Consider the following 21,658-nt stretch of genomic DNA (forward strand, 5'->3'; position numbering starts at 1 on the left):
CAGAAACGTCATTCTTTGTCTCATAAAAAGAGGAAGTTATTTATGACTCGACCTAATATATCATATATAAATATCGATAAAGAAATTTTATTAGAAACAGACATTATTTATTTGTCTTCTTTTCTCTTTCTTTTTCTTCTATTTAAAATCATATATCGCTAACAATAAGATTATGCTCTTTGATAATATATATACGTTTACCTTTTGAAGACGTTTCTCGTGTACGCGGCATGCAGTAAATAAAACGAATGAAATAAAATAAGTAAAAGTCGAAGGAGATAGCCTTTGGCAATACGAGATCTAACTGTTCGCGAAACTCGAGTTACCAAGCTTTATTACCACTTTAGATTTTCCATGAAAAAAAGTAAGGCGAGAAGGAAAAGAAAAAAAAAAGCATTTAGAGCATGACGAAACTTTTCTTCGGTTAAGTATTATATATATATAACAATAATCAATTATAAACATATCCCTATATAATTATTAATCAATTATCTTATCATTTATCGAAAACGATGAAAATATTTAAACAATCAATTTGACAAATAAAATCCACACTGACTTTGTCAACATTTGATACATTTTCTAATCAAATCTCAAACCGGTGTTTATTATTCAGTTCAATGCATCCAAACGTATTCCTCATAAACATATCGATCGGTGAATTAGCTTGTTAATTATGTTCTACTCGCTTGATTTATTCCATTTATACAATACATCAATCCGTTCTTGGTCAACCATTGATTTTTGTAAATAAGAATCAAACGTTCTCCTGCTGTCTATGGGTATAGTTTGGTAAACAATTATGGCTCTTCGACATAACAACGATTGATTCGCACGTAGTGTGATCTAATTAGCATACAACAAAGTGTAGAAATTATTTTAACATTGAACGACAAATATAAAGGTAGAATTGATATTAGAAGAAATAAACAACCCGCTAGCCAATAATAATTACAACCAATACATCCTTAAAAGTTTCAAAAGAATCCACTCTGAGAACCTAGCAGAAAATGAAATCTAATCGAAATAAATAACAATAACGATAACGTAAAGTAGAATGAAATTAAAAAAAAAAGAAATTTTTGCACATAATTAGATTCGTGTTGTCAGCCACTATCTTAAGAGGCCAACATAGCAAAAAAAATACTGATGCTATATTATAGTCATGAATTTTTCATACATTACTTATCAGTTTCCTTAATAGCAACTATTATACTTTCGAAGCTATTTACATAAATGGCAAGAACTTATGAATCATTCTATAATTATAATATAAAAAATATGGTATATTAAGTGTAATAATCGTCAGCGATTTATACAATTCAATTTACTGTATATTATATATTTGTAACATACTTTCAAATATTTACTTACGTTTGATAACATGAAAATGATAACTTAATGATAATTAAAATAAAATAAGTACGTCCTCGATTTGATTTTGTTGAAAAATCGATAGAATTAAATATTTATCGTGATTCCATTACTTTATCTGAGATATTACGATGATTATTTATCTGCAAATGAAATTTTTGTTTGCATTAATGCTTTTAGTCATGCCCTATATTCCCGAGTTAACGTTTCCTTACAATTTTCGATAGTGGTTTGACTTTTTGGTTACTTTATTTTCAATTGTATTTTTTCTTATGAAAATTGAGAATTTGTTTTTGGCATCGTGAACTCTATAATAAACAATAGAATATATGTGATGATCATAATTATGAAAATGATTTAACAATAAGTCATGTATCGCTTGTTTATTCTAAAAAACTAAATGAATTCCATATAATATTGAGATAACAAACACTATCTAACGGTTCATTTTTATTTAACATTGTAGTATCATCTCATTTTTATATTATCTATTTTCTCAATTGATTTGTAGTATCATAAAGAGATGAATAAAAAATGGACGAGTTTAGCGCAATTATTTGTAACGCTGTGTCTTTCGAATGTTTTTAAATTAAATTATGCGATCATATCAAAATCTACATTACATGAAGAAACAATGTCGAAGAGTCAGGATGATATTGAAAAAGAGGAAAATCAAGAGAAAGAATTTCATCGTGACAATCGTCAAAAACCAAACATCATTATGATTATTGCCGATGATATGGTAAGGAAAATATACATTATGTTAATAATCAAATTCTGACTAAAATTTAATTGAATAAAATATATACAATTTTGACACGACACGATAGGGTTGGAACGACGTTAGCTTTCATGGATCTGATCAAATCCCAACACCAAATATCGATGCTTTGGCATACAATGGTGTTATCCTAAATAGTCATTATGTATTACCAATGTGTACACCCAGTAGAGCAGCATTAATGACAGGAAAATATCCGATTCGACTTGGCATGCAACATTCAGTTTTATTAAGTGGTGAATCACGAGGACTTCCTTTGAACGAAAAATTACTTCCTCAGGTATTTCAATTACGAACTTATAAATATATATCATTGCGTGTTAAATGCTGGATATATCATAAAGGGTGAGACGCCTTAACACATTCGACACCGTATACCGGAGACGGGCATGCTTCTCCGGGAGCCCCGTCACCGTATACGGTGACGCTTCTTCTTGTTGAAGTTATAGTATTTTTCGTTAGAATAACTTATCACATTTCCCATTTCAAGACAAAATTATTTTCGGTAAATAAACAATCTTAATATATAAAAATTACGTGTCACGTTGTTTGTTCGCAATGGACTCCTAAACTACTGAACCGATTTGAATAAAATTGTACACACTGTGTACAGTTTCATTCAATTTGAAAGATAGGATAGTTTATATCTCAATTTATAATCGCGAATTATTTGTTTATTAACAAAGAGTCACGATTATCTCTGTTAGTTCGATAAGATTCTAACAGATTGCGGTATAAGGTAATTCGTTGAAATTATTTATTGCCTTTTTCTTTTCAGTATTTCAAAGAAGCTGACTACGTAACACATGCCGTTGGTAAATGGCACTTAGGATTTTATAAAAAAGTTTACACACCTACCTATCGCGGTTTTGATACATTCTTTGGATATTACACTGGCTTTCAAGACTATTACACCCATTTTAATGCTGATTACGTAAATTCTCCTTCTTTTAATTAAAAACAATTTTGATTTGATTTTCAAACAATGCTTCAAAATTTGTCAGTCACATCGATGATTAATTAAAATTTAAATTAATATTATTTATAGATAAGTTTAAATAAATCAGGCTTTGATATGCGACGAAATCTTTCGGTAGCCTGGGATACATTAAATAAATATTCAACTGATCTATTTACGGAGGAATCGGTGAGACTTATTAATTCTCATGATACCAAAAATCCAATGTTTCTTTATCTCTCACATCTGGCACCGCACAATGGAGGTTTTCAAAATTCTATCCATGCACCTGACGAAGAAATAGCTAAATTTGGATATATCCATGATCCAGAAAGAAGAACTTACGCGGGTCTGTATTCAAAATTGTTATTAAGAATACTCAAAAGTGTGTTTTCATATTTGTAAGATATCTATTTGTGTAATGTCACAAAAATGAATCATTATTTTGTTTTTTTTTTCAGCGATGGTTTCGAAATTGGATGAAAGTGTAGGCGAGGTGATTGCAGCATTAAGAAAACGTGAAATGTTAGAAAATAGTATAATATTATTTATCAGTGATAATGGAGCACCAACGATAAATATTTTTAGTAATCATGGCAGTAATTATCCCCTTAAAGGTGTAAGTAATCAAATTTATAAAAAGGCAGAAGAAAATAAAAATTGATTAAAAGTCATCTCTCCTTCTTTATAATTTAAAGATAAAAGGAACCCCTTGGGAAGGTGCTGTACGAGGAGTCGCAGCTATTTGGAGTCCATTCATAAATAAATCAAAGAGAGTCTCAAATCAATTAATGTCTATTGTCGATTGGCTACCAACGTTACTTTCTGCGGCAGGTTTGATTTTAAAAAACAATTATCATTTATATTTTTATTACTATTCTAATCAAATATATACTATTCAATTATAATAATTATTCATTTGAAGGGTTGAACAAAAGCAAATTAAATAAAATAGACGGCAAGGATTTGTGGGAAAGTATAGTAGAAAATCGTAATAGTCCTCGAACTGAATTACTCATCAATATCGATGATATTAGTGATTATGCAGCAATTCGTTATAAAAATTTTAAATATATCACGGGTAATGTTGATGTTAATGACTGGTTAGGAGAGAGTGGCAAGCCAAATGAAGAATTTGGTTTTCCACCAGCATACGATCCTAATCAAATTCTGCAAAGTAAAGCGGGTATTGCTTTTGCTGGTGTAATGACTAATCAAGAGATAATCGAATCGAGAAGAAAACGAAGAAACATTGGTGTTGCAAACAATACTAATAAAGAATTTCAAAAGAAGATATTAACTGCTGATCAATTACTTGATTTACGAAAGAAAGCAGAACTCAAATGTAATGTTAAAAAAGTAGATATGGTTAGTTAATTAATTTGATTAATTTATTCATTATCACGAGTGTTATAAACGATCTCGTGTTTTATCATTTTTTTCTTCTGAATATATTGTTTATTAAAAATATATGAAATATTGTTGTTTTACAGATTAAATGCGATACCCTAATAGCACCTTGTTTGTTCAACATTGTTAATGATCCATGTGAAATGATCAATTTAGCTGAATCCAAATCACAAATTCTTACCCTATTAGAATTAGCAATACTGAAGCACAGATTTACTGTAGTACAACCAAGTAATCAAAAAATAGACATTTTGGGGAATCCATTACTACACAATAATACTTGGATCAGTTGGGGAGATAATATTGAATATGCAAACAAAAGCATGCAAGTTTGGACACATTTACAGAAAAAAGATTCTAATGAATATTCTGGTATATTAATAACCACGATTTGTATGATCATTGTTCTTTTTATTATAGGTATAATAATTCTTTTGGTATTATTATCCAAACAACTATGCAAGACAAAGGATAAAAAAGACTCGAATAATAAAGATTATATTACTACAGTAAAAGATGCAAATGAAATTGAAAATAATATAACAAATATTGATGACGAAGAGAATACTGATCTCGTTAATCCAAGTATAATAAAAAATGGTAATAATATAAAATGACGATTGATTTCAAGCTGTAAAACTTCTAAACACAAAACTGTTATAAAGATTTTTTATAAATCTATGAAACAATAATAAAACGTTTACGAACAAGGAGAATTATTGGATATTATTAATTGAAAAAGGAGATATATTAAACAAACCGTATTAATTATCCAGTTGAATGAATTTTATCAAATAGAAAAAAAAAAGAAGAAGAAGAAAACTCTCATCTCATATTAATCTATTTCCTGATAATAGTCTCAACGATATAGAAAAAATATATCAATTAGATGACTATTTTTAATAATTTTACAACTCTAAAATGATTACTTGTTTTGCAAGTAAATTCATTTTCCAATGAGTTCAAACGTATTCTAACATGTTATTCTTGAATGTAAATATATTTCTATATTTAAATATAATCTAATATATGTAAAAAAAAAAAAAGAAAAAAAAAGACTAGTCTTAAATAAGTCTAACCACCAAGACAAACTGTATCTATATTAATTAATTCTGTTTATAATGATAGATATTTAAATAATTTAAAGTAACATTTATACACATCGACTATTTTCGCAACAAAAAAAAATATATATATATATATATTTTGTTTATTTAATAAGAAAGAAAATCAAAAATAGAAATATCTTAATTATGATAATACATAATTCGTTATAATTCTAATTTGTTTTCTAAGTAACATATATATCGTTGAAAAATTAATAATTTAAAATAGGTTTAAATTAAACATATACAATATATCAGATAAATACCTCTCTTATGTTTTATTATTTTCATTATCTTTTCTTTTCTTTTGTTTTTTTTTTCATTTGTTTTGTTTTTGTACAAAAATTTTGTGAAAATAACAAATGAGAAATTGTACGCGAGGGAGGTGACGATTCTAACATGTTCCTATCTATCATCATTTTTATACGACATAATACTTGTTTAAAATTATTTTATAAATATATATATATATAGATAATTGTCATATGAAACGCCAAAAATTCTTCTACAGATTAAAAAACAATTACTCAACAGCGCGAACAATAATATACCAATAAATTAATATATATATATACATACATATATATACATATATACATGTATATACATATATATATATATATGTATATATGTATATAGAAATAGGAAAAGAAACTAATCGTTCGAACAAACGTATATTTGATTAGATAGATCATTCGTTTGCATTAAAAACAATTACTATTCCCACCTAATGAAATATAACCTTAATTCAATTAATTTCTAATAGTGGGAATCATTTTCACGTATTATACAAGAGCTCGCAAGCTGTACAAGTATTATACAATACAGAACATAATTTTTTGTTTCAGAGTTATAAAGTTATACCACAAAGATAGCGACCCCCTGATAAAAGCCTTAATATTATGATCGCGTGTATCGTTATTAAACTTTACGTAACTTATTTATAAATAAAAAAAAAAAAAAAAAAAAAAAAACAGAAAAAATTTATTTCTAAGTAATCTAAGGTAGCAACCGGAGTTTGTTTCGTGAGACGCATGCGACATTTCAAAATTGCGACAAGTTCGCTGTGTAATTATAATAACAGTATCGTTTATTCAGAAATGAAGCGCCTTTTTTTTTTTTTTATCTCGATTTTAACTACAAAAGACCTTTAACTGCAGAAAAAATCTTGGCAGTTGGCACTTGGCAGGAATGTAACCAAAAGATAAGGATGTAGTCCATTTCACTCCCGTTGCTCATTCATCACATGTGCATCACCTTCGGTGTGCTATTAAACATAATAATAAAATATAATTATTACAAATATATATGTATAGGGTGTATCACCTTATTTATATAGTTTGTATTCTTGTTATAAATAAAACTAAGAATTTACCTTTTTCCCCATAGCCAATTTAGGAGAACGCTCGACTGACTTTGAACGTCCCTTGCTGTAAAGAAATGTCATAAACGTCATTAAATGGAAAAATAATCATAATTTAACGATATGATTTATAAATTTCAAGCTAATTCAAAAGATAACTCGACAAAATGAATCTATAATGATAATACGTACAGAGCGTATAGTTCGCATTAACAAGTTTTGCAGCAGCTTCTGGAGGTAGTGTACTTAGGACATCTTTATGTGCTAATAAAGACATTTGTTGCGTATGCCTCAACTCTCGTTCATCCCTTAACCGTACGTCCTTTGTATGGCCAACCGTATGTAACTGCGACAGCCTAAAGGGAAAACTAGCTTATACTAAGGCACTTGCATTACCTAAGGCATGTATACCAAGGAGCTTTCTTTCACAATAGATAAAAAGGTTTAAGGAAGGGTTTTGATTACAAAAAAAAAAAAAGAAGGAAAATTATACTACTCAAAAGATCACGTTTGAACAAAATATTTCTTAAATATTCAACTCAAAAATAATCAAAAGCAATGAAAATGTATTAGAAAAAACAACACAGACCTGCAATAAAATTGGAGCAAGGACATCTCTAAGTATACACATCTTGTTCTTAAAAGATATTCTTCTAAACTTGTCAAACATATTGTTTATCTTAGAGGAATTACAAAAGAAATATCAGGTAAGGCAGCAATAAGAAGTTTTCATAATGGTAAATAAAAATACATGAGCACAACTTCAAAATCTTCTATGTGATAAGTAAGATTCGATTTTATCTAGGTAATTTGTTAGACTGATTACTATAAAAATATTTCTTTTTATACAATATATAACAGTCAGGATTAACCAAAAAAAAACAAAAAAGGGATTTAAATGAAATCATATACGTACTTCAGAGAGAGAGCTGCTTTATCTTCTTCTATCGGTGCGTCTATGGCTTCTTTGGCTATCTCAACGGGTCCATCCGATTTCGATGGGGAAGGATGCTCGATTAGGGGTTCATCAGTCGTTTCTGAGGAAGCTGGAACATCCTTTCTCGGGCTCGAATCGGACGATGATATTTTTCGTAATTCTTCGTTTATTCGAATAGCATTTGATAATCGCAATTGCAAGGTGTCACGTTCCTCGAGCAATTGCATCAATTCATGGGTTAATTCTTCGCATCTGACATCTCGTTGGTGGAGCATGTAAAGAGCGAGGTCGAGTTCGTTCGAATATTTCGAATCTTCGCTTCCTTCAAGAATATCGGAGGTATTTAAGGTCGTCCTTTCTATTTCTTGACCTTCCTGAATGTTCATTGCTTCAGCAATAGGAAAATCTTTTTTCAAAGCACGTTGGATCATTTCATATTCTTTAACTTTACTTTCCAATCGATCGGTCAATTCTCTAATCTCAATTTCCTTTTCTTCTACATACTGTCTTAACTCGGCCAATTCTTTTTGATCCTTTTTATATAAATCAATGAGTTCCTCAATACGTAGGTCCTTTTCGTGAATTTGAATGGTCAAGTTTCGAATTTCTGCTTCCTTCGTAAAAGTCAATTCGGAGATAAGTTTATCCTTCTCTTGAAGATTTACATTTACCATTATTTGCAATTCTTCTTCCTTACGATGTAAAGCCTCATTTAATTCTGTCGTCCAAATATCAAATTGTTTTTTAAGGTTCTCTACCTCCTTATCCTTAGATCTAAGATTATTCATTAATTCTTCGTTCTCCATTGATAATCTTTGTTTAATGGCATCAATTTCCGATTCCTTTTCTGCTAATTTCTTTTCCAAAAGTTCTTCGCTTTCCAATCGAATCGTTTCTTTCTCTGAGGTCAATCTTTCGATTATGTTCCTGGTTTCTTCCGAAATCATCTCGAGATCTTTCAAACGTAAGATCTCATTTTGAGCTTCGTCTATACTCGTCTTCAATTGCCGAATTTCTTGTTCTTTAGCACATAATTCTGTCGTTAAACTCTGCAAGTTCTCACGTAATTCATAATCATCCGAGGAAGGATCCAAATTGATCTGTGACAATTGGGAATCCTTCTCAGCTATGACATATTTCAATTCGTTTATTTCTTGTTCCTTTGCATGCAACTCGTTTTGCAATTTCACGATCTCTTCTTGGTCTTGAATTGATCTTCGATCTCTTTCTCTTGTAAGCAAAGTCGAGTTCTCTTTCTCTTGTGTCTCTAAATGTTTAATTAAACTTTCAATTTGATTTTGTTTATCTAATAAACTTTGCTGAGCTGCTTGCAATGCATTTTCTAATTGTGCCTTTTCGTTGTAAAGAAGATTAATATTAACTTGCATTTCTTGAATTATCCTAGGATAAGTGTTCTCTTCAATAATATATTTCAAGTGTTCTATTTCTTGTTGTTTCTCTTCTAATTGGATCTTCAAATTTTCTATCGTATTACGAAGCATCTCTTCATTATCGTTTCCCATTCTAAATAAAGGTAAATCATCGCCGGTAGTAGAACTTTGTTGATTTTGAAGGAAAGAATTATTGGAAGAAAGTTTATCCAGTTCCATTTGTTTCTCCTTAAGTTTGTCTTCTGCCTCTTTCAACAAAGATTCATTTTCTTCCAAGGCTTCTTTAGTCTTTTCCAAATCTATACGCATCGTTTCAAATTCTGAAGCTGAATAAATGAACTCATTCGCACTTTCACGAAGATCTTCTTTGAGTTCAGCGAAATGTTGCAATTGAATTTGATTCTCCTTTATTTCCGCGTCCTTATCATTTAATAACACTTCGTATCTTTGCAATTCTTCTTGCAATTTTTTCGATAAATATTCAGATTCGCGCAAACGATCTTCCAATTGACCGATCGTCGACAAATATTTTTCAATATCCAACGAATGCTGTCGCGATTCACTTTCCCATTGCAATTGACGTTGTTGGAATTCTTCTTTTGTCTGTAATAATTCAGCCTTGATAGTTTCCAAGAGCATAACTTTTTCATTAAGATTTTCTGACAAGGATGTTACAGTATCCTCTTGAGTAGATCTCTTCATTAATTCAGAAGTAATTTCATCTTTAGTTATTTGTAATGAGTTTAATTTATCACGAAGTTCACGTATTTCTTTGTTTCTATCTTCGATATCAATCGCATGCTTTTGCACGAGTTCCTGCGTAGCTTCACTCACAAGTAAACTAACTGTCTCAACGCTCTTCTGTTGAATTAATTCACTTTCTTTAACGCTAATGGCTCCTCGCAAATCATCTAATTCTTGTTTCCTTTCCCTCAATTCATAAGTTAAATCTTGTATATTATTTTGTAATTTTTCTTCGGCTTCCTGACGAGCTACGTATTGTTTCTGAAGTTCCTGTTTTAGATCAGCTACTTCTTGTACTCGAGCATTCAAAAGTTCTGTAACTTCTGTTAACGATTCCGACACAGTAAAGAGTTTTTCTTCTGTTATTTTAGCTTTATTTATCTTTTCCTCCATTTGGGATTTCTCTTCGAGAATATATTCCTCTCTTTTCTGCAACTCATTTGCTCTTATTGTGGATAGTTCTAATTGTTGATTAAGTTCCTTTATTCGTTCTTCCATTTGAAGAGTTTCCTTGGAAATATCAGAAAGACGTTCTTCAAATTGTTTCTTCAAAGCTTCATTTTCTTCTTCTAACTTTTTCAACAAACCTTGCAATTCATTTTTTCTTTCTTGAACTTCCCTCAATTCTTGACTATCCTTTTCCCCAGCAATTAATTTTCCTTCAAGAATTGATATTCTTGATTTCTGTTCTTCCAAATAATTTTGAAGCTGTTCGTTTTCTGTGGCAAGGGCTTCCATGTCGTCTTTTACAGTTTCCAATTCTTCTTTATATTTATCGCATAATTGCTTAATGTCTGATGTTACATCTTCAGCAGCTCTTTTTTGCAATTGCTTAGTTGACATTGAAGATTCCAGTTCACTTTCAGGTGTTATATTTTCTTCAGAAAATCTAGCTTCCAAGGACTTTATCTTATTCGTAAGATCTTTGTTTTCTAATCTAAGAACTTCCATATTCATATCTTGCTTTTCTTTCATATCTATATATGTTTCATTAGCCAATTCAAGCACATTAATACGTTTTAAGAGATTTTCCTTTTCAACAAGCAGATGATTATGTTCTACATGCGATTCTTTTAAGTTTTTCTCTAATTCGGTGATCTGAAGTTTTAATTCTTCTTCGATAGCCGAATCTAATTCACATAAACCAGTCATAGATTTTTGACTCTTCAATTGTTGTTGCAAATTTTCTATCTGAACTTTGTACTCTTTCAATTTTTTCACCATCTTACCACTCCTTATTTGTAATGTTTTATTTTCTTCTATCAATTTCACTTTTTCTTCTTCCAAATGTAACAATTTCTTTTCCATTTCATCAATCTTTGTACGCAATTGTATTTCTACACTAGGAATTATTGAAATTGGTGAATGATGATCATCTGTTGTTTGTACATCATCAGCATTCCAACCCCAAGTATCCTCATCGGTATTGAATTTATCATTTGCATCATCAATACTTACATTTGTACTTTGTTCCATAAACGGTGTCGTTTGTATTTCTGTTAACTCGCTGCTTCCACTTACTGTTTTTTGCAATTTATTCTCATCTTTTGGAGTTACTTCCAAATTTTGTACAGCACTTCTGGTCAACTCCTCTTCTTTAATACTCTGTAGTGTAATATTTTGTTGTTTTAATTCTCCCAAAGATCGAGTTAAATCATTTATTTGCAACTGCAACATATCTTTTTCTTTCGTAATCTCCATTAATTGTTGATGTAAATTAGATGTTGAATCATTGTTCGTAATATTGCGTATTTCTTGTTCTAAATTACTAATTTGCAACTTATACATTTCTATGAAATTATTTTGTTCGTCACATTGCATAGATAACGATGTTATAATATCTTTTGTAGTATTTAATTCCACCTGCAAAGATTGAATTTCATTGTCTTTTGTCTTCCTTAATTCTTCAATTTGCGTATCAACGCTTTCTCGTTGATTATGAACGTTATTTATTTCGTCGTTTAACAATTCAATTTGTTTAACTTTATCATTTATTATCATTTGCAAATTATTTATTTCTATTTGCATTGTTTGACAACGTTCTTGAGACATTTTTAATTCTTCTTCATATACGTTACGATTAAGCAACATTTGTGCTTTATCTTCGCTCATTTGTTTCTGCAAATGATCAATTTCTTTTTTAAGAGCTAAACATTCTATATCTTTGTTATTAACGAGATCTTGTAATTTTGCTGTTTCCTTTTGTTCATCTATATTATACTGAGGTCCGAAAATTTTCGAAGCATCAAAGAGCTGAGGTGAAGTATATTTTTCCTCATGTACGATATCCAAATCGCTACTTCTTGTTACGTTAACATTAACCGTTTCTTCGATCGTTGTCGTATTTTTCTGATTAAGTTTATCTAATTCTGATTGTAATTCTATTAACCTTTGATTATGCTCGTTATTCTCCATCTTAAGATGTTCCAATTCTTGTTCTAAAGCTTCTTTCTGATCGCTTAATAATTTATACTTTGTTAAGATTTCTTCCTTTTCAGACTTAAGTACAATTAACTCATCTTGTAACATTTCTACGGATCGTTTCATTTCATTTTCCATAGCTTCTAATTTTTCTTGTAAATTTTTTAATTCACTTTCCCGTTCACTATACTTTTTCAATAAATCATTGTATTTTTCATCTTCCATTAAAGTTTCTTCCATAGCAAGAATTTTCTCTTGCAAACTTACATTCAAAGCTTCATGAGTTTTACTTTTCTCAACCATTTCCTTGTTTTCCTTGACCATGTTTTCCAATTTAGTTTTAATTTCCTCGTTATTGGCTAATAATGTATTATATTGATATAGAAGATCATTGTAAGGATCTTCCATCGTTCTATTTCTTATACTGGATTGATTCATCATATCATTGAATCTTAAAGATTCACGCATTTGAACAAAATTACCAATAGAATTGGCTAATTCATTATCTAAATTTTCAATTTCAGCTTCTTTTTCCTGAAGTTTAGCCTCTAATGCTTGTACTATGGTTTGACATTGTTCACAATGATCGCATTGTTGTACTATTGATCTTGTATCGTGTCTTAATTCATCTTCTGAAGTTTGAATTATCTGATCTACAGTCGACACAGCCATTTTCTTTTCTAATTCTTCAATAAGCAATCGTCGATTTTCTGACTCTTTTTCTACATTTTCCAATTTTTCATTAATCTGTATTTGTTTCGACGATAATAAACAATTTTCAGCTTGAAGATGTTTTATCAATCCAAGGTGTTCTACATATTCCGTTTCCATAACTTGCATGCGTACATTAAGCTCTCTTGCATTGTCTTTAGTTTCTTCAAGAATTAATTCCTGTTGATCATATTTCTGAAGAATTTCTTTTTTGAAAGATTCATATTCTTTGACAACACTTTGTTTGGCTAATTTTTCAGCTTCTATGTCAGTGGAATGTTGTGCTATACGCTTATTCAATTCATCTTCCAATTCACTAATTTGATTGATAAGTAAAGACATTTTATCTTTCAGAACAACACTTTCATTTGTAAGTCTTTCGACATGTTCAAGAGAATTAGCTGTCTCACTTTTAGCTTTATTCAACTTCTCCTCCAAATCAGCTATTTTATTGTCCTTCTCTCTCATAGAACTCTCAACTTCTTGATTTTTCTTATTTTTCGCTTCTTTTTCGTCCTTCTCACTTGTCCACTTCTCTTCTAATTCTGCAATTCTTGCTTCAAATTCTTGACACATGGCAGTTTTTCTTTTCAACGTCGCTACAATTTTCTTCATTTTTTCTAATTGTGCTTGTTTTTTATTTTCAGAATCAACAAGTTTCTGTTCTAGATCAACAACTTTAGTTTCTAAAGTAATTTTAGTTTCTTCTGAAAGATTTTGACTAATAAGCTTCTCTTTTTCTAACAATTCAGCTTTCAAACTTTCGCATTCTTGAATTTTGGTATTTAATTCTTCTATGGTATCTTCGAATCTTCGATTATGCATTTCTATATCCTCTAGATGTTTAACTTTTAACTGTTCCATCATTATATAAGCACCCTTTAGTTCAGACTGTAATTCATCGATAAATTTAACATTGTTTTCTAAAGAACTTTCAATATTCATTAATTTGTTCTCTGCATCAGCTTTATTTCTTTCTGTTTCTATAATTTGTGCATCTAATTCTTCTTTAATCATCAAAACATTTTGAAGTTCTTCATGTTTTTGTGTCAATTGATATTGCACTTCTTGATTCTGTTGAGACATGCTTTCCAATTGGACTAATAATTCATTTTTTTCTTTCATATATTCATCAATTTTACTTTCCATATTATTAACAAGTATCTCGTTTTGACGTAATTTCTCTAATAATTCATTATATTCTGTACGAGGTATCGATTCGCTTAATTTTTCTTGTAATTCCGAATGTTTCTTTTCTAAAGAATAAGCTTTATCTTCCGTCGATCTCAAAACATCGTTAACTTTTTCTAATTCCTGCGATATTGAAGCGATTTGAAGATCTTTTTGTTGAATATCACTTTTATAATTATAAAGTTCGTCTTGCAAATTATCTATGGTAATCATTTCATTTTGTATTTGTAAATATTTATTATGCAAATCTTGATTTTTACTTTCTAAGTTTTCTTTCAAATTACTTATTTCATCCTCTTTCTTAGAGACAATTATTCTTTCCTTTTCTAGATTTGATTCAAGCGTTGCTATTCTACTTTCTAATTCTTCTTTCAATATATTTTTTGCTATTTTTTCTTGTTCTATATCTCCAATTAACCGTTTATTTTCTTCTTGCAACATACTAAAGCCATTCTCAATAGATACCTTATTTACTTCCAATGAATTCATTTTCTCTTCCAAATTTTCATATTTAAATTTCCATTCTTCCATTGCTTCTGACATCTCTTTTAACGCGTTTTCTAAAGTTTCCCTTTCTTTCTCAGATACTTCATAATTAAGTATTTGTTTAGTTTTTTCTTCTAATTCTTCTTCCTTACTCGACAACTTCAACTTCATTTCTTCTATAACATTTGTCTGTTCTTTTATTAATTCTTTATAATGTTTTATTTCTTTTTCTAAAGATGCTATGATAGCAGATTCATTTTGCAATATTGCAGATACATTTGTCTGTTGACTGTTATCAGGTTCTTCTATGAACTCCTGCAACACTGCACTACTTTCTTGTCCCTCCTCTGTTATATTTTCTTTTTGATTGATAAATTCAATCTTATTGGATAATTCTTCTTTTTCTTGAATAGTTTTGTTTAAATCATCCATTAATTGTTGATTTATCTCCTCAAGTTGTTGCACTTTCATAACAATTTCATCTTTTTCTTCTAACAATTTATTCATTTTTAATTTTGTATCATTAATTTCTATTTCAAAGAACGATGCAGCATTAGTACGTTCAATTAATTTCTCTACTACAACGTTTAATTCCTTTTCAATATTATTTTTCTCCAAAAGTAAAGCATTCAATTGATCTTCATTATCAATAGAACGCACTGTTCTTTCTGTACTATTGGATTGTTTCTCCTGAATTACATTTAGATGTTCATCTAACTTTGTACATTTAATAACTAAATCATTATTTTCTGCGGTAAGTACTTCAATTCTTTTTTGTAAATTAATATTTTCTTCTTCCATATCTGATATCTGTGATTTTAACTTGGTCAATTCAGTAGACAGATTATTATTTGCGTATAATAAAGACTCATTTTGTAAATCAAGCTCATTTTTACGAATTTGTAAGATATCATTGGATTCAACTATTTCAGAATAATTATTTTTAAGATGAAGTAATTTTTCTTCGAGTTTAGTCATTTTAATAACGAGATCATTGTTCTCTTGAGTAAGAAGCTCAATCTTAACTGTACTCTCATTATGTTCTGGAATACGTTCAAACGATTCGGTAGAACCTGTATCAGAAGATCCTTTCTCATCATTCCTACTTATTTTTACTATAAGTTCATTATTTTCCTGAGTTAACTGATCAATCTTTTTTAACAATTCATTCTTATCTACATCATTTATGGCCTCAAACGATTCTGTAGAACCAGCATGTGAACTACTTCTTTCTTCCAATTTCGTTAATTTTAACGTTAATTCATCATTCCTTTGTGTAAGATCATCTATCTTTTTCAATAATTCATTTTTATCAACTTCATGTATTGTTTCAAACGATTCGGTTGATCCTGCATCGGAAGTACTTTTTTCTTCCAATTTATTTAATTTACTTGATAGTTCAATATTCTCTTGTTGTAAGGTTTCTATCTTTTGAAGAAGTTCATTTACATTAGGTGATATTTCTAATTTATTTTCTGTTATTTTGTGCACTGACTCCAATTGTTCCTCTAAATCGACTACTTTAATTTCTGCAGTTACTCTATGATTTTCAGCATCTGCAACTTCTGCTTCTAATTCAGAAACTTTTTGTTTTAATAAATGTAGCTCTGAAATATAATAAATAATAAAAAGAAAATATATATATGTATGTATATATATATATATATATATATATATATATTTTTCACTTCTTTATATCTTTTTGTAGTATATCATTTACATACTTAAAAAAAAATAATACATTACCTTGAATAAGATCTAATTTCTGATTTTCCAAAATAGCTATGGCATCAATATTTTTTTGTATTTCATCAGTTTGCATGGATAATCTGCTTTCGAGCTCTGATATGCGTTCTTGCCAATCTCCTGCTGATGCTATACAGATTGTATGATATACCAATAATATACATAATAATTTTGTTTATTTATAACAGTTATGAAGCATTAAGTAATAATTGCAATAAATGTTTAGTGTTTTTAAATAGAAACAAATTTTTAAAAATATGCAAACAGTTCTTACAGCAATATTTACCCTTTTTTTAACTATTATTATAATAATAATAATTATTATTATTATTAATTGGTATTAGGAACTCTTAAGTTTATTGCCGCAAATAGCAAATCCCGCCAGTATGGCGTTGGCTTTTTAAACTAACAATTCATTAATAAAAAAATATATAAGTAATATAAAATTAAGCATAAATCATTTAAAAAAATACATTCTCAAAATATTATTGATTAATCGTATTAACTTAATTGTTAGTATATTATGTGTTTAATAATATAAATTAATGTAATATTTATATGTAGTCATTATTAATAATTAATTAACTATGAACAAGTAAATATTATAAGTCTCATAACCCTTCATGCAGATAAAGTGACTTACAAGATAAATTTGGTATTAGTAATAGATAATAAGGAAAAGATGATTATATTTTCTATAGGATAAATAATCTATATCTACAAATCAGATATAATAGCAAACTTTGACAAGTAAAGTAGGTACCATGTTACATAAAACTAACTAATATTTAACACGATTTATCTGTTCATTAATTAGTATTCTTTATGAGCTTTTACGGTCATTATATTTACAAATTAAATAACTAAAAGTCAAGTAAGAATCCATCACCAAAAATCGTTAAAAGCTATACTGTGTTTCATTATAAATTTACAAATAAATATTTGATTTTTAAGTATAAAAATGATCTCTTATAGCATTTACAATAACATTGATGCATATATGTGCATGTGTCTATGTAAATACATGAATATATGTATTACATATATGCATGTAAATACATAGAAGTACACACACAAATATATATATATATATATATACATATATAATATTTTTATATTGACATTGCATTATAAAAATTAACCTATTATACAAATCATATGAATAAATCACATATTATATTTCATAACTAAAAGGATGGAAAGAACAACGAAATAAATCCTGTCCTGGTTCCTACCTTTAAGCTCGTCAAAGTCTACCAGACTCAGCTGAAGGTTACCTTTCTCCTCCTCCAATAAAGCAACTTGATTTCCCAGCCTAACAAGCTCCGCATTTGTATCGGACACCTAAATTATGTGTTAATATATTATTATTTATTCCTTAGTATAATAAAATTGTATACATTTATCATTGAAATGTTTAAATTATGATTACCATTTTGAAGTTTTCCAATTGCTTTTGTAAACCCTTTATTTTACTTTTGTGCTGAGCTTTTATTTTAATCATATTTTTATTTAAATCATCTAATTCTTTAATTAGTTTTTGAGTTTTTTCATTTTCCTTTTGAATTGAAAGTTCAGATGGCAATTGAGATGCAATTTCATTCTTTTCCATTTCAAGATTGTGCACTAATTTTTCAAGTTCCATAATTCTATTCGAATAATCTTCATTCTTCACAGATAATTCTGCAAGCTGCTTTTGTAATTCAATCTTAGATTTCTCTTCGAGCAAATCATTGGACTTTTTAAGTTCTTCTACTAATTTTTCAAGTTCTGCTATCCTGTTATCTTTTTCCATAATAGCACCATTTCCATGCATAGATGTTGAAACAATCATTTGATTTTGCATATCAGCGATACTCTTTTGAAGTTCATATTTCTCATCTTGTAATTGACGATTATTTTCTTTCAATTTATTTAGATTATATTGTAAATCTTCTATTGAAGGTGTTTTTACTATACCTCTTCCAGATTCTAATTGGAATATTTTTTCATTAGCTTCTCCTAATTTCATTTCATAATCTTGCAATTGTTGAAGTAAATTATCATTTTTCATTTTTAAGGAAGACTCAATGAGAATAAAATTTTCTTGCATAGATGTCATAGCACTTTTCGTATCAGCCAAAGTATCCAAAGTCGAACGTGACAAATCAGAGTTTGCTATCTCAGATAATTTTTGTTCAGCTAGTTCATTTTCGTATCTAAACAACAATTTTGAAAAATATTTTATATCTTTAATCAAAGAACATCTTTACTTAATGCTTACCTTTTAATAGTATCATCTAATTCTGATATTTTATCATCCCTTTCATGAAGTTGCTGAAGAAGATTATCATTTTTTTGCTTTAATGACGATTCTAATAAAACGAAATGTTCTTGCATAGTTCGCATTTCATCTTTCGTATCTTCAAGCGTATCTAATGTTGTTTTACCCTTTTTAGAAAGATCAGCTGACATGAGCGTTATAGCTTTAGTCTTTGAATCAATAACTGAATCCTTTTCTTTTAAATTTTCTTGAAGATCCATAATAATTGCTTGTAACTCCGAAACTTTATTGTTAAGTTCTATTATTTTGTTATCCTTCTCTTGAATATAAGTAGACTCGGGCACTGGTATCTTAAATAAAAATATTAATCGTTTATTATATTGTTACTTAAATAGAGTATTATATATAACATATCAAGTATATAACATACTTCAGAAGTAACTAATATAGGTGTTACAGTTTGATCTTTCTGCAATTCCATCATTGCTAAATCTTTTTCATTTAATTGTTGCCTAATAGCTTCCACTTTTTCTTCTACAGCTCGCTTAGTCTCTGTCAATTCTTTATTACGCTGTTCAAATACTTTCCTATTCTCTACCAACATTCTTTGAAGCAAAGAAGATTTAGCTTTACGTGTTGTCGCTTGACTAATATCCTGTATACTTGTATCAATTTCAGATGGCTGTTCTACATCTTTGGATGTTGAAGCACCATCTTTACTGCGTTTGGACAACTTAGTCCTAGATTTAATTTTTGATAGCCTACTAGCATATTCCTAAAATTATATATACAAATAATAATAATAATAGATTCGAAAATAAGGCAACCATCAAAAATTAATAAAATAAATAATTAATATTATTATGAAATAAAAAAGCTATATATAATAACATAATGAAAGTATAATAAGGGAGAAATATATGAAATGTCACCTGCGCTTCTTCTTCTTTCTTTTTCAAACTTTGTTTGTTTTTTAACATAATTTCTTTAAAAGATTCCAACTGATTTTTATTTTGCTTGCAGGTCTTCTTTGCTTCCAAAAGTGTTTCAGGTGGGCCTTCTTCCATGGTCCCTGGTGGTTCTTCAAATTCTCCCCACATTATGAACTGCATAAATAGAAGTACAACAAAAAACTTCATCATTATTTTTTTTTATATTAAACTAAGTTCTGTGATTGATTTAGTTTGCAATAACTTGTAGAATAAGTGGCAGTGAAAGTTCTACTAAAATGTTCAGATATTCCAGCTTCATCCAATGTTCTCATTTTCATGAGCTAATTGGATAATAGTACTGTCGAGGTAAACTAATTATATTAACCTACACATACACTATAATCATTCCTATAAACTTGGTCAATCTTTTACATATATCCAACATAATAGTAGGATCACTACAGCATAAAAAGATAGCATTAATAATAACTGCAGCATAAGAAAAAAATAGTTATAAGATAGTTAAACATATTAATAGTAATAATAATAATAATAATAATAATTGTTTTAAAAACATATAAAATTCAATATATTATCCTTTTCCAACTGTCACGTGGTTTTCATTATATTATATACAAATATATTATAATGAATAATGCAAGAATATATATAATTGATAACCTCAACTATAAATTAAATATATATATATATATAATATATATTAATATATTTTAAAAGTTATAAACATGCATTCCAATTTACAAAATTTAATTTTATAGAATAACTTTTTATATTTCTTATTTATATGTTAAAAATGTGTACAAAAATATGAACTAATATACGATATATTTTATTATTTCAATTTCAAATGAATCATTATCAAATAGATAAAAAAAAGTAGTTTTCATGTCTTTAAACATTCGAAGAGGTCAGAAATATTTGTGTACACGTAGCAAAATGACGTAACGTACTTACTAAAGTGGATCGAAAAGATTGACATGAAAAGGTTAAGGGATGATTAAATTATTTAAGGATATTAAACTAACTAAGAAACGGTTCAATAATTGGAAAAAAAAATCACAAGAATATAGTTCCTTTTTTAAAGACAAATATTATATCTTCAAATTATATTTACCTTTTATTTTAATTCAATGAGATGTCAAGATGGAAATACGTCACTATATCTGCACATATTTTCAATCTTTTTTCGCACCACACGCACTTTTCTTCTATTAGAAACTAATGCACAATACATATACACGATACTTACACAGACTTGCCTTTTTATTACACGCAATAATTATTCCTTTTTTTTGTAAATATAATATTTAAAAATTAATTTAACTATATCTAGCAAACTTTACTTTTCGTCGGAAGCAATTGGACAAACATTAACACTCGTTGGGTGTTAAGGTTGGAACAGTGGCGCCATTGCACTATTTAACGCGTAGTAACGTAATAAAATTGACGCCCTAAAAAATATAATTTACTTTATTTAAATTTAAAAACTTTATTTGTTCTTATATAACTTATCTAATTTAATATAATACTTTACGAATAAAAAAAAAAACAAAATTATTAAAATACGATAATTTTTCTAAATACTGATTGGATTGTTATAATAAAAGTTTCCATTATACACCAACGTAATTCTAATGTAATTTCATATTATTATAGGTCAATAATATTCATGATTAATCCTATAAGCAATCAATTATAATTGATTAAAATTCATCTATAAGATTAATTATTTAATATCTAATATAACAACATTATTTTTCTTTTGAATTAAAAGTAAACGGCACTATTCCTCGCGCGCTTTTTTCAAATAAACAAAACTTAAG

The 21,658-nt window shown here is 28.5% G+C and overlaps 2 protein-coding genes across 5 annotated transcripts; one reads left to right on the plus strand and one right to left on the minus strand.

Moving 5' to 3' along the window:
- Positions 1 to 402: 402 nt before the first annotated feature.
- Positions 403 to 5,743, plus strand: LOC107064198 (arylsulfatase B). The gene is made up of 8 exons (XM_015316616.2): positions 403 to 2,116; positions 2,205 to 2,435; positions 2,934 to 3,089; positions 3,204 to 3,462; positions 3,575 to 3,732; positions 3,812 to 3,947; positions 4,039 to 4,481; positions 4,607 to 5,743. The coding sequence occupies exons 1-8, from the start codon at positions 1,898 to 1,900 to the stop codon at positions 5,138 to 5,140; spliced, it is 2,136 nt and encodes a 711-aa protein (XP_015172102.2). The 5' UTR covers positions 403 to 1,897; the 3' UTR covers positions 5,141 to 5,743.
- A 140-nt stretch (positions 5,744 to 5,883) lies between these two features.
- LOC107064099 (uncharacterized) lies at positions 5,884 to 21,210 on the minus strand. Of its 4 annotated transcripts, XM_089177979.1 has the most exons (12): positions 20,950 to 21,210; positions 19,815 to 19,988; positions 19,313 to 19,657; positions 18,883 to 19,232; positions 18,579 to 18,817; positions 18,052 to 18,500; positions 17,855 to 17,963; positions 16,620 to 16,748; positions 7,909 to 16,480; positions 7,185 to 7,348; positions 7,005 to 7,059; positions 5,884 to 6,896 (listed from the first exon to the last, which is right to left on the minus strand). In XM_089177979.1, the coding sequence occupies exons 2-12, from the start codon at positions 19,980 to 19,982 to the stop codon at positions 6,872 to 6,874; spliced, it is 10,605 nt and encodes a 3,534-aa protein (XP_089034105.1). In that variant the 5' UTR covers positions 19,983 to 19,988; positions 20,950 to 21,210; the 3' UTR covers positions 5,884 to 6,871. The 4 variants fall into 4 exon arrangements, with proteins under 4 accessions (XP_089034105.1, XP_015171904.2, XP_015171903.2 ...); XM_015316418.2 differs by having other exon boundaries at positions 17,897 to 17,963; positions 18,052 to 18,817; XM_015316417.2 differs by having other exon boundaries at positions 18,052 to 18,817.
- Positions 21,211 to 21,658: the final 448 nt, after the last annotated feature.

This window comes from Polistes dominula, unplaced genomic scaffold (genome assembly GCF_049000335.1).
Source record: "Polistes dominula isolate Pdom_NZ unplaced genomic scaffold, Pdom_raw_medaka contig_77, whole genome shotgun sequence".
In the NCBI taxonomy this organism is placed as follows: Eukaryota; Metazoa; Arthropoda; class Insecta; order Hymenoptera; family Vespidae; genus Polistes; species Polistes dominula.

What these genes read in the sequence shown, in the direction of transcription:
- LOC107064198 (XM_015316616.2), top strand. Translation starts at nt 1,898, where the DNA reads ATGAATAAAAAATGGACGAGTTTAGCGCAATTATTTGTAACGCTGTGT. An exon ending in AACGTTACTTTCTGCGGCAG is followed by an intron (nt 3,948 to 4,038) that starts GTTTGATTTTAA and finishes ATTCATTTGAAG; the next exon opens with GGTTGAACAAAAGCAAATTA. An exon ending in ATGTTAAAAAAGTAGATATG is followed by an intron (nt 4,482 to 4,606) that starts GTTAGTTAATTA and finishes GTTGTTTTACAG; the next exon opens with ATTAAATGCGATACCCTAAT.
- LOC107064099 (XM_089177978.1), bottom strand. Translation starts at nt 20,024, where the DNA reads ATGATGAAGTTTTTTGTTGTACTTCTATTTATGCAGTTCATAATGTGG. An exon ending in CTATATTAGTTACTTCTGAA is followed by an intron (nt 19,233 to 19,312) that starts GTATGTTATATA and finishes TTTTTATTTAAG; the next exon opens with ATACCAGTGCCCGAGTCTAC. An exon ending in AATTGGAAAACTTCAAAATG is followed by an intron (nt 17,964 to 18,051) that starts GTAATCATAATT and finishes CACATAATTTAG; the next exon opens with GTGTCCGATACAAATGCGGA.